The 12023-nt window shown below is 37.0% G+C and overlaps 1 protein-coding gene across 1 annotated transcript in view; it reads left to right on the top strand.

The window, feature by feature from the left end:
• LOC131591885 (transcription intermediary factor 1-alpha-like) overlaps positions 1-12023 on the top strand; it is a 56114-nt gene that overhangs the window by 30377 nt on the left and 13714 nt on the right. Inside the window, exons 3-10 of the mRNA XM_058862994.1 lie at positions 609-756; positions 2672-2804; positions 4106-4222; positions 5243-5357; positions 5991-6137; positions 8792-8909; positions 10129-10394; positions 11069-11233. Coding sequence (XP_058718977.1) covers positions 609-756; positions 2672-2804; positions 4106-4222; positions 5243-5357; positions 5991-6137; positions 8792-8909; positions 10129-10394; positions 11069-11233 — 1209 coding nt within the window. The remainder of the gene's footprint in view (positions 1-608; positions 757-2671; positions 2805-4105; positions 4223-5242; positions 5358-5990; positions 6138-8791; positions 8910-10128; positions 10395-11068; positions 11234-12023) is intronic.

Raw genomic sequence — 12023 nt, 5'->3', positions numbered from 1 at the left:
GGTCTGTTTGGTATAGCCCAAAGAGCCCCAGGGATTAACAGGCCACAGTTGGAAAATTCTTATGCATTGGTTGCAAATCTGTTCTGGGGTATCTTCTTTAACAAACATAACTGGCATACTGTCTTTAACAGATGATGCTAAGATTCTTGAGAGCAACTTTACTGCTCAGTATGGTGTGTGCTTCCTGAAACGAAGCAGGTGACTGGAAGTTAAAATTAAAGTTGCTGTTTGAACTGAGGGAGGCTTCTAAAATCAGAGTAGTGCTGGTTGCGTTCTGTCATTAGTTAATATTTCACAACAGCATCTTGTATATAGTAAACATTGTATTGCTTCTAAGTGTGCAGGAAATGGCAGAAAGTAGTGGTCTGTCTTTCATCATGTCCAGCAAAGATTTTAGGGTAACACTGACAAAATGACCTGTTTCTTTGAAAAGTCACATTCAGTTACTTCTGTGCTGTTATTTATAATGTTCCTGTACCTCAGGCAGTTTTCTGTTCTGATTTCATGGTTTTCAGAAAACTATGAAAGTGCACTGATGATGTATGAAAAATAACCTGTGTGTATATTCCAAACTTATTTTAACAGCTACCTTTTCTTCCTCTTGCCAGGTCTGCACAAGCTGTGAAGACAATGCAGAAGCTCATGGGTTTTGTGTGGAGTGTGTAGAGTGGTTGTGCAAGACCTGTATCAGAGCTCACCAGAGGGTTAAATTCACAAAGGATCATACTGTGAGGCAGAAAGAGGAAGTATCTCCAGGTGACGTATTTATAATTTCACAAAGAATTTGTGTCTGCAATGGAAAATTGTATTGTACCAACACACATTTTTTAAAAAAAGTGATAAATTGAAAGCTGGTTTCTGTCAGTTTTTTGTCTCAGATAAGTTGAATAGTGGTACAGATTGCTTTTCTTGTTGTGTTTTTTTTTTATGTAACATGTTTTACCAATAAATACACATAGATTTTATCTTTTATATGGATTGATGGCAAACTATTGTCTAGACTTTAGAGATCAGCTGCAGAAAATATTTCTTCGGGCATTTGGCTTCTCTCGTTTTACTAGGGGTCTAACAAATCGTTAATATGAGCTTTATTGTTGTATACAGCAGGAAAAGGGGCACTAATGGGTTATATCTTTTCAGCATTCTGATAAAAAGACAGCCAAAATTCATGTTTTAGCTATGTGTCTTTTGAGCTTGAAATGTTTTGTCTCAGAAATGTAAGGGAAGTATATTATGAATTGGGGCATTTTTCCTCAGGAGGATCTAGGATAATTCAGGCTAGAAGTGACTTGATCTAGTCCAGTCTCCTGCTTCAGGCATTCAGTTCTGAGTTATAATTGCTGAGGCTTTATCTGTATACAGTACTCTGAGAAATCTTGGCTACTCTGTGGTAGAAAAGGTTGTATTTCTATTCATTGAGAACTTCTTTTGTTTCAGTTTTTTTCCCACTGTGTCTTGTCTTTTAGTGTCATTATAGGAGAATAATAAACATTATACGATGCTGACATTCTACTGGTTCTAATACATCTATTGGACTTGCATTGTTTTTCTTGTAAATATATAATTTTAATTTTATTTTTAGCAATTGTTACATGTTACTTTAAATATATGTATTAGAATAGATATTTATTTTCATTCCACCCTGTTTAGTATTATGAGGTAATCTATTGCTCAAAGTGTATCTTCCACCACGATACTTTGAGGATATGCAGTGTATGCTGTATCCCACTTTAACATATGGTTAATCAAAAGTGAGTCCTGGGTGTACTTCCAAGAGAGGACAGAAGTGGGTAGAAGTGGCTGGTGGACTGTTAGGCAGAACATGACTTGGTGGGAGGAGTGATCTCAGTGCACTTAGGCCTCTTTGGGAGGCAGTTTGTTGGTGAGCTGGAAAGAATTTTGACTGAAGGATACAGATCTGAAAATAGCTTCTTCCCGATTTCTTGAAAACAGTAAATGAATGGGTATGAAAAAGAGACCTTATTGATCTGCAGTGAAGGATGGGCTGCAGTGAGAAGCCAGTTTTCATTGCAGGCTCTATAATGCTTATGAACTTAGTGTCCAGCCTAACCTCTTGGAAATCAGGCTTTGTCAGTTAAACTGTTTAAAGAAACAGATTTAATTTCTATGATCTGGTGGTGTTTCCTTTACCCTTTGATATCTGCTCACTAGAAACTGAAGTAAGACCTTTCACCCATTAAGAATGGGGTCCTGAAATGAAGTTCATATCTCCTTATTTACATTATTACATTCTGTATGTTCTACACTTTGAATGTCCATGTCTTGATATCCTCAAACCCCTTTCCACCAGGTCAGCTGAGAAAGAGGACAGAGAACGAATTAAGTCAATCACCTCCTCATCTCAATTTAAGAAAGGAGCTTGCTGATTATGAAATGTCTTTTGCAGCCTCCACAGTACTGGCTACTCCTTTTGTAAATAGTTTTGTGAGGCCATAAGAGATTATGTTAAAATAGGTTCTAGACACTTTCCATTAAGACAAGGTGCTAGCTCCATGCTTGAGCAACAACAGTGAGACATTGCAGTTTGAGATATGGCTGTTGCAGTCTCAATGAGTGACCCGATACACACTTGTACATAGAAGGAAAAACAGGAGAATGCAAACTTGAACAAGTCCAATAGACTGTACTAACATCTTCCTTTATTCAACAGAGGCAGTTGGTGTGACCAGTCAGCGGCCAGTGTTCTGCCCTTACCACAAAAAGGAGCAGCTGAAGTTGTATTGTGAAACCTGTGACAAGTTGACCTGCCGAGACTGTCAGTTGCTAGAGCACAAAGAGCACAGGTATCAAAGCAAAGTGTATGTTTTATCCATCTCACAGGAAGGTAGCATGAAGGTGATTGTAGTTCTAGCTGTATGGAACACAGTCAGGTGGAAAAAGTGCAAACTAAAATTTTCTGCTCAGACATAAAACTCACAAAAAAACCGCAATTTGTATCCCAAAGAATGTGACAGATGAGTGTGTGTTACATATAGAATAAAACCTGTTTCTTCCAGTTGTTAATCTGGTGACTTAAGCACAAGACCTTTTTTACAGTCAAGTTATTTGGTTAGCATTTGTTGCTATGGAGCTCTTCAGAGAGTCCTTAAAAAACACAGGGGCTGTGTTATGCAACTGTACACTTATGTGTAATTTCTCTGTTTGTCCTTCAACAAGATTATATAACAGCATTACCAAACAGCTTCAGAATGGAGCAAATGGGGATTTTTTTTCTGTGAAGAGCCCTTTCAAAGGAAGAGTTAACCTACAGTTTGGCTATTACTATATTTAGACAACACTATAATATTTAAATATTTGTGTTACTGTTCTTTTGGTCATCTCTTATGGTCGCTGAAGCTGAAAAGCAGAAATATATACAACTTCTGAGTACAAGGCAAAAATCTTGCTGGTTAACACATATAGTAGTGTTTTGGGACAGATGCACTTTGGTTAAATATTAATATGCTTGCTATACCTGGTGCAACCACCCAGAGAGCTTACTTGCCTGACCAGGTGAATGTCAGTAGGTGGAGAAGTGTTGGCTACTGTTACTCCTTGGAACAGGCTAAAGATTGCTCTTGCAGAGTTGCAGTCTTCCTCTTTTATTCTCCTTTTCTTAGGATTTATATCCCTTTTATAATGTGCCACCTCTTTTTTCTTCAGATTGTTAAAGATTTCAGTTCCTTGATTTAAAATGTTGCCAACTTCTACCAACTCAGCAGTCAGTCGTCTCTTCTATTTCTACATCGTTGTGTTGCATGAAGTAATAGTGTACCTGCATTTCCACATTCAAAGTGATGACTACCTCAAAGCATTAACTTTTCTTTTGCTAAAATTAGGCTATGGTCACACAATGTCCTTTTGTATTTGTGAAAAATCATAATTTTTTCCTCCAATATGGCAGGAAATATACTATAAAATTAAATACACTATAAATTAAACATATAAGCATTTGCTGACATATGCTTCCACAATGACAGTTACATTTTGGATTTGAGCAGCCTCTTTCTTCAACTGAAGAAGTATTATTTTGTAAGTCCCCCTGCTTTTTAGCAAGTTTATCACACCTTTTACATGTGTAAATTCTCACTGCTTTTTATTACAGGTATCAGTTTATAGAAGAAGCTTTTCAGAACCAGAAAGTTATTATTGAGACACTGATCACCAAATTGATGGAGAAGACTAAGTACATAAAATATACAGGGAAACAGATCCAAAACAGGTTTGTATCAGATTATGAGGTTAAAACTGACAGAAGGCAACTTAACATATACTATAGTTTCTTGAAATGTTTAAATTAGTGTATTATGTACCTCTTTCCTTTGAATCTTCCAGAAAGAAGAATCCTAAAGTTCACTGTAGGGACTGTTGCCTGTTCAGTATGCTTGGTTGTGTTAGGTAATAATTCTGCTCAGCCTGTGGACTTAATGGGCAGCAGTTGTTTGGGTGCAACAAAACAACTTACCAAATAGAGACTGTAGAAGACAGTCTTAAATGCTTCCCCACCATCAGCAGATTAATTTTCTTACTGTAGATCCCTCTTTGAAAGTGAAAGGTTATGACTCATGTTTTCATAATGTTTGTGACATGTATTTGAAGATTTATGTAGTACATTTATGCTTGGGGCTGTATTCACTGGGTACCACAAACCTAGGAGAAAAATAAATCTGTAAAACACAATCTGCAGTGAGCCTTTGTGGCTGCTCCTTCAGCAGAGTTCAGGGGCAGCAGTACCCAGGGAGATTCAGCACAGTCAGGGAAGCCAAGTGGGACTTGAACTCTTCCTTCATCTTTGCAGTAGAGGTTTCCCCAATATAACATTTAGCTCTGCTGTTATGAGTTTGAGCACAGTTGTTGAAATGGCTCAGTCAGTGCCATTCTACTTTAGATGGAAATTAGACTTAAGCAGTTTTGATTGGCATGAACCATTCCAGAAAAGTGACGGAGCTCTAAAAATGGACAATTTCAATTACAAAGAGCATTTAATTTTTATCAGTGATGGAAGTCAGAGTTACAGCATTAGAATTTGCCACCAGTTAATTAATTTAATCATAGGTCACTCTTACCAGCTCTTTTTTCCCAGTAATTTTCCTGACTATAAGTATCTGATGATACGTGTATTAATTGGTGCATATGACCAAGAAGTATTGTACTCTAAGCAAGAGATTTTTTTTTTTTAGTACTGTTTAGAGGATGGATTTATGAGCTAAAGAACATTATTTTCTATACTGTCTACTTACAGAATTCTTGAAGTGAATCAGAATCAAAAGCAGGTGGAACAGGATATTAAAGTTGCCATATTTACACTGATGGTAGAAATAAATAAAAAGGGAAAAGCTCTGCTGCATCAGTTGGAGGTAATTTCATTTCTGTCATAAGAAAGTAAATTTCAGTCTTCATATTTTTTCTATGTATTCACATTAAAGTAAATTTCTAGCATTAGTCCCCTGTGCATGTCCTATGATGATTCCAAAGTGGAAAGATGCCCTATACAGGCTACTTGAGCAAGTGGGGTTTTTGATGAAGGAAAGTTTGTTTTTTGAGGGGTGGCCAGTTTCTTTCCCCATGCTTTTGTAATTCATAATTCTATGCATCATGCATGAAAAGTGTTCCATTAGAATTTTTCATAAATTCAGTAGTCCAGTAGCAAATCACAGGAGAGAATTATCTAGAATGGGCACCTGGAAAAATATCTCCAGTTGTGTTTTAAAAAGTGTGTGTGTATGTAGAGAGGTACACACATACATATATATATATATATATATATATATGTAAAAATTTGTCATTAGCACAGGAAGTCCTGATATCTTGAGTAAATGTGTACTGACTTTTGTTTGATAGCTACATCAGGGAGCAGGGATCCTTTTTAGAGGAGCTACGTGAAACCACTTGATCATTGTGAATTACAAATATGAAAGCTAAAGCCTTTTTTACTTTAAATTAAACCTTTAAATTGAACCTTTTGACTGGAACTGCTTTTCTACTTGCAGACTCTGGCCAAAGAGCATAGGATGAAACTTCTGCAGCAACAACAGGAAGTGGCAGGTCTCTCTAAACAGCTGGAACATGTCATGAATTTTTCCAAATGGGCAGTTTCCAGTGGGAGCAGCACAGCACTGTTGTACAGTAAACGCTTGGTAAGGTTAGGAAGACAGCTCTCTCTGTTCATCTAGAGACTACAGTTGCAGATACGCATGCCCATGCTTGTCAGGAGTACAAGGGTATTAGAATTTGTAATGATTTTCTACTAATTAGAATATTTATATATAGTTTTCATGGTTTTTTCTTAAACATAAATACAAAATGTTTCTATTAATTTAGCTCTTTTGCCATGGTTCTCTCCTTTTACAATACTACAGAACTATTGTAGATCTGCAGAAGTAAGAACAACTCCTTTTCTCTGGGTTATGTACCATGAAGCCATGAAACACAGAAAAAAATGTTGTTTCCTATATCATCATTGTGCTTCTTTACAATACTTGCTACAGCATCTGAGTTCATGGAAAACAGTGTTTTGTATATCATAGTGTCTGGTATCTAGCATTTTAATGTAAATATTATTGTATGTCTTTGTCAGGTTCATTTCCCACTAAAAGTCTTTCAAAATCGATAAAAATTAAACTAAGGCTTTTGTTTATCCTTACAAATGATTACAAAGCTAAATATTTCATTGCTATAATGACCCTGAAGATCTGAGTGCATGCTGTTGCACTAAGCTGACTGTTCATGATGGACAGCAATCCTAGAAAATTTTAAAGGAAAAAAACAAATCAAAAGATTACCTTTATTTTTCCAAAGGTTGCCAGACTGTACTTGCCTGACAGCAGCAATCTGGGGCAATGTTGAGGAAAGATGCTAGATACTTTTTTTTTTTTTCCAGTTTCTAGAAACTGGTTCACAAAGCTTTTTTCTTTATTTTCTCATTGTTTAGTTGAGAACCTAGCAGAGTATTCTGTGGGGTTTTTTGGTTTGGGTTTGCTATTGGTGTTTGGTGGTGGCTTTTTCTTTTTTCTTTTTTTTTTAACAGCCATTGTTGATACTGCAAGCTATAGCAGAATATTACTTGTTTTTATCAATTTCAAGTAGTTAAGTTAATTTGGTCTGCCTTATACTGCCTCAGCCAGTCATATTTTTTTTAATTGAATAGAGAAAAAGGACATCAGACTGAGTCATGTTGTTTGTAATTGCTTAGTGTTGCCACCAAGGCTCTGCTACATGAGTAAGAAAACAAGTTTCAGGCATCTTAATCATATAAACATTAGGCAGCTGAAAGAAAGGACCATCTAGCCCAAAAAGCCTCAGCAAATGAAAAGAAGTTTTCAAAAGAACAGATTGAGCTTTAGAAAGTTGGTGCTGCTTGGGAGTTGAGTAGATAACTTATCAGTGGGCATTTGGAAAAACTTACTTCCAAGCAGTTTTGCTTAGAGGAGCATGTGAAACTTCTGCTCCAGCAAATCCAGGAGAGAGGAAGGAATGCCCATCAGACTTAAAGGCAGCATTAGAGCTTGGGAGTTGTACTCTCAGGTTGTACTTTTCATTACTGCTAACAGGAGGTTATCTATTAGTCAGGAGTTTATCTACAATACATGTATGTGCACAATAGTAGGAAAATAGTGGAGCAAACTGGCAGGAACTGTGTGTGACCAGTACTAGGAACAGGACAAAAGTCTAGGATTTCTGTAGTGTCATCTATTTGATTCTGATAATGTACAAGAAAATCCTAAGGAGATCTCTATCCAAAATAGTAATAATGTACTTAAAAATTTTCCATGGTCATTTGAAAATCTTGAGTCGTGTAAAATGTTTTTTGGGTATGGTCTTAAACTGACACGCCGAAAATTGAAAGAAAAAACTTGTACACTGGATGCTCTTATAAAATTTCTCTGTAAAAGGAAAAAAAACCAAGCAAAAACCCCCTCAAACTTGTATAATTTTAAACAGTTAAGATGATTTCACCAAGTATCTCTCTTTTCCAGGAAATAATCTAGCACTTAAGAAAAACAAGAACTGAACTCCTTAAGTTCTTTTTTTCAGGATCTCTGCTGTGTGTGATTCTAAAATTAGTGCCTGTTATATTTTGGTATATCAGTTCCTGACATTTCTAGTGAAACAACTTCAAGACAACATTTTCTTTCTAGGAAGTAGATAAATTGTGAGCATTTGGTAGAATATTCTCTTGTGTAATCACAATCCAGTTCTTTGGAACCAAGTCATTGGAAAAATTTGAAAATATCTCTGAATCTGAGTTTTCAAAGACAGTTTATAAAAATCTGTTCTTTGGCTGTCTGAAGAAAACTTAAATTTAGTACAAAAGAAAATTCCCTGTGATCATTCTTGTTGCCAAACGAATGGCATACTTTGGAAGAAAAATGAATGGGCTAAAATAGATTTGTGGGGGGAAAAAACATCAATGGTTATGTAAATCGGAGCTTCACTTGCAAGTAGTTAAAGTCATTGAATATAACGGCCAAGTTTTTAGAAGGATGTGTATTTCTACAGGGAAGAATTGTTATTTTTGTTTAGGCTGTAGTTAACTTCTTTTAAAAACTACTTTAGGAACAAGGGAAAGATGTTAAAAATACCTCTTTATTTGTAGCTTGGACAAGTTTCTCTATCTTTAACCTCAATTCTCTAGGGCCTTGTTCAGGGGGGGGGTTTGTTGGTAGGATATTTTGATTGGTTGCTTTTTTTGTTGTGTGTGGGGGTGTGTAGTTTTGGGTTTTTCATGCTGTTCAGATACATGGCTCTGGCCCCAGAGGAAAAAAAACCCTTATTTTTGTTCTTGTTCTAGATTACATATCGACTACGGTATCTCCTCCGAGCAAGGTGTGATCCTTCCCCAGTGACTAACAATACCATCCAGTTCCACTGTGATCCTAGCTTCTGGGCTCAGAATATTTTCAATCTAGGTATGATAAATTTTTATTAGCCCTTTGGTGTCTTGATCCTATTTTGAAAGCAGCTTTCTTTTTGTGATGATAGCCTCTGTGCTATTCATTTCTTTATTTACTCTGTTAATGCATTTCCCTAGCTGTGAAAAACAAAGTGCATTGCATGAGGAAAAGTATTATTTATGAATACTATGATAAAGTAGTAACAGACTTATCTTGTTTGAATGGTATATGTGATGGTGAAAATAGCACTTTCAGTTTGCTGGTCAATACTTCTAACTTCTGGCTTCTGAAACAAGGAACAGTTTTTAACCCTATTTCACATCAAAAGAAAGGGTTCCTGCTGTCAACCAGCACTCACAGGTCCTTTCCCATGGGACAGCTTTCAGCCACGATGATAAGCACCCTAAGAACTCAACAGCTTGGTAGGAGGACTTAAAAGTTTTAGAAGTCTTTCAGGATTTTGACTGTTATTGTGCTTCCTTTCTCCACTGTTACCTTGGTGGGCATTTTTGTTTTTCTGTCATGTGCGGAAGGCTTGGTGAGATATCTGTGGGGCATTTTCTGCCTTTCATCAGAAAGCGCTCTCTCAGTGTAGAGAGGTGGAAATGTATGATTCTCTACAATGTCAGAGGAAGAAAGTACTATGGCAGCTCCTTTTTCATGACGACATTGGATGGTAGCAAGGAAATTTTCCAAGTTCCTTCTTTATAAATAATTTTCTTATAGACAAGAATTGAAATATATTTCCAGAAACCGGCTGTCAGGTTATGTGGTGATAGCTCTGAACTGCTGCTCAGATAAGATGTTTGTAATGAGCTGACTTTTTCCTGTGTTTGCTGGGCTCTTTTTCTTGTGTATATTTATTTAATGAACTTCTGAAATATGGTCCCTTACATTTTGAAAAGTGCTACAATACAAATGGCACCTGTATAGACCAGCACTGGGGTTCTTGCAGGAGTTTAAGTGACAGATAAAACCAAATAATGTTTATCTATCTAGTTTCAGAAATCACAACCTTTAGGCTATTTCGTTTATGATCAGACATGTTCAGTTTTTGTAGATAAGCTAGATATAAGAACCAGTGAAGAAAAAATAAAATAAAGTCTGAGTAAAGCAACAAGTTACTTCAGAAATGGTTTGAGTTCTAGTCAGACTGCATGTCTCAGGCAGTGTGATGGTGTTTCTGCTAACTGCCATACTCTGGTACTGGTTTAATTTATTTTGGTTAAAATAGGTTCCTTGGTAATTGAAGATAAGGAAACTCCACCACACATGCCCAAGAGCCCTGTGATGGAACCAAACTTGCAGCCACCAGGCAGCTTACCCCCCAACCAGCTCTCCAAGTTCCCAACACAGATCAGCCTAGCTCAGCTCCGCCTCCAGCACATGCAGCAGCAGGTCATGGCTCAGAGACAGCAAGCTCAGCGCAGAGCAGGACCAGTAGTGCTACCAAACACAAGAATGCCAGGAGCCATGCAACAGCCTCCTGCTTCTCATCAGGTAAGTTAGGACTGTTTTCAGAGTCTCTTTTTCCTGTGGCACTGAAGGAGAAAGTAAAGATAAGAAAAAAAGGAAAGAACTTAAATCTAGGTACTTTGGAGATCTTCATCTTCAGCATGTAGTTATGTAGATGGTTTAGGGGACATTTTCTTTACTGAGAAATGAATGGGAATTTTAAACTTGCCTTGCACAATGTGTGGTAGCACCCAGCCTATATTTATTCTTTAAAAAAATAAAATCTTGCTATATCCAGCCATATAACAGTGCTTAGCAACATTTTTTGTGTTTTTGTCAAGTGATCAAAAAGTTAGTGTAATTTTTTTTTTTGCTACATCTATTTTGCCTAATACCCAGTGATTCTCTCACATATCTTTCAAAGTTGGAAACACTCTCACTGGCTCTTGTTCTCTCTCTTCATATATTAAAATAACTCAAAACTATCAGCTAGTCTACTACTGTCTACTACTACTTTTAACATTGGAATTCAATGCTTTTCATTCAGATCAATGAGATAAATTCATTCAGCTGTTTCAGATAAATGCTGTGGTACTATTTATTTGCATATAATTTATGAGGAGTTTCAGAAGTTTAAAAGGACTGTTTAGTAAAAAATGTGTGGAATATAGAAAAGATCTCAGCTAACTTGCAGAACTATTTTTACTGTTTTTATTCAGGCACCACCACGCTTGATTCATTTTCAGAATCATGGTCCCAAGCCCAATGGTTCAGCTCTTCCTGCACAACAGATGAGATTTCCCCAAAATCAGAACCTACCAAGGCCAGCAGTAAAGCCAAACCCACTGCAAATGGCATTCTTGGCACAGCAAGCTATAAAACAGGTAGATTATCTTTACCTTTTCACTCTCCATTTAGAAATTAAGCGTCAAATGTGCCTTATATTTTATACTACTTGAGTGCTTTTCAGTTAAAACAGACTGCATTTTTTTTCTGTGACAAGATACATATAGTTTTCTAAATGAGGTAACTGTCAAGTTGCTTTCATTTTGACAGTTCTAAGCAGCTGAAGCATTAGGGAGGTGAGCCACTGTGTGTGCTGTGTTGGTGTTTCATTCTCTTGCTGTGTTTTCTGGCCGCTTACACAAAGCTTAGCGTGGCCATTGTCTGCACACTGCAGTCAGTGAGTAGATAAATCAGAAAATCCCATTTTAGCTTGATGATAGTGACTTCACCAGGAACCAGGTAAAACCTTGACTAAAAATCTAGAGCTGCTAGGTTCCTCAGAGTATGGCAAACCTGAACTCTTACAGGTCAGGGGAGAAAAGAGAGTCCACAATTGTGGGACCTCTGCTGAGTGAGACTGATCAGTGCCCAACTGATCAGCAGCTGAACTGGGGCAGAAGCAAACACATCATGTGTGTTCTGGATGTTTAGGAAGGCTCATCTTTATTAAAAAGCATATTATTACACACGAGTCGCTGGGTGCAGGTAAGCAGAAAAGAATCAAACAAATCTGTCACCTGAAAAGTGATGTAATACCAGTTATGCTTCCAGTGCTTACGATATCAGAGAACTAATTTCAGCTAAATGGAAGAAAGCTGTACAGTATCTAAGAGAATTTGTGCAAATAAAAAGTAAGTCACTTCTATTCTGTGCCTGTGAAAAGAAGAC

This window comes from Poecile atricapillus, chromosome W (genome assembly GCF_030490865.1).
Source record: "Poecile atricapillus isolate bPoeAtr1 chromosome W, bPoeAtr1.hap1, whole genome shotgun sequence".
NCBI lineage: Eukaryota > Metazoa > Chordata > Aves > Passeriformes > Paridae > Poecile > Poecile atricapillus.
Note: the sequence above shows the minus strand (reverse complement) of the source record. Positions and strands in the feature narration are given on the sequence as shown.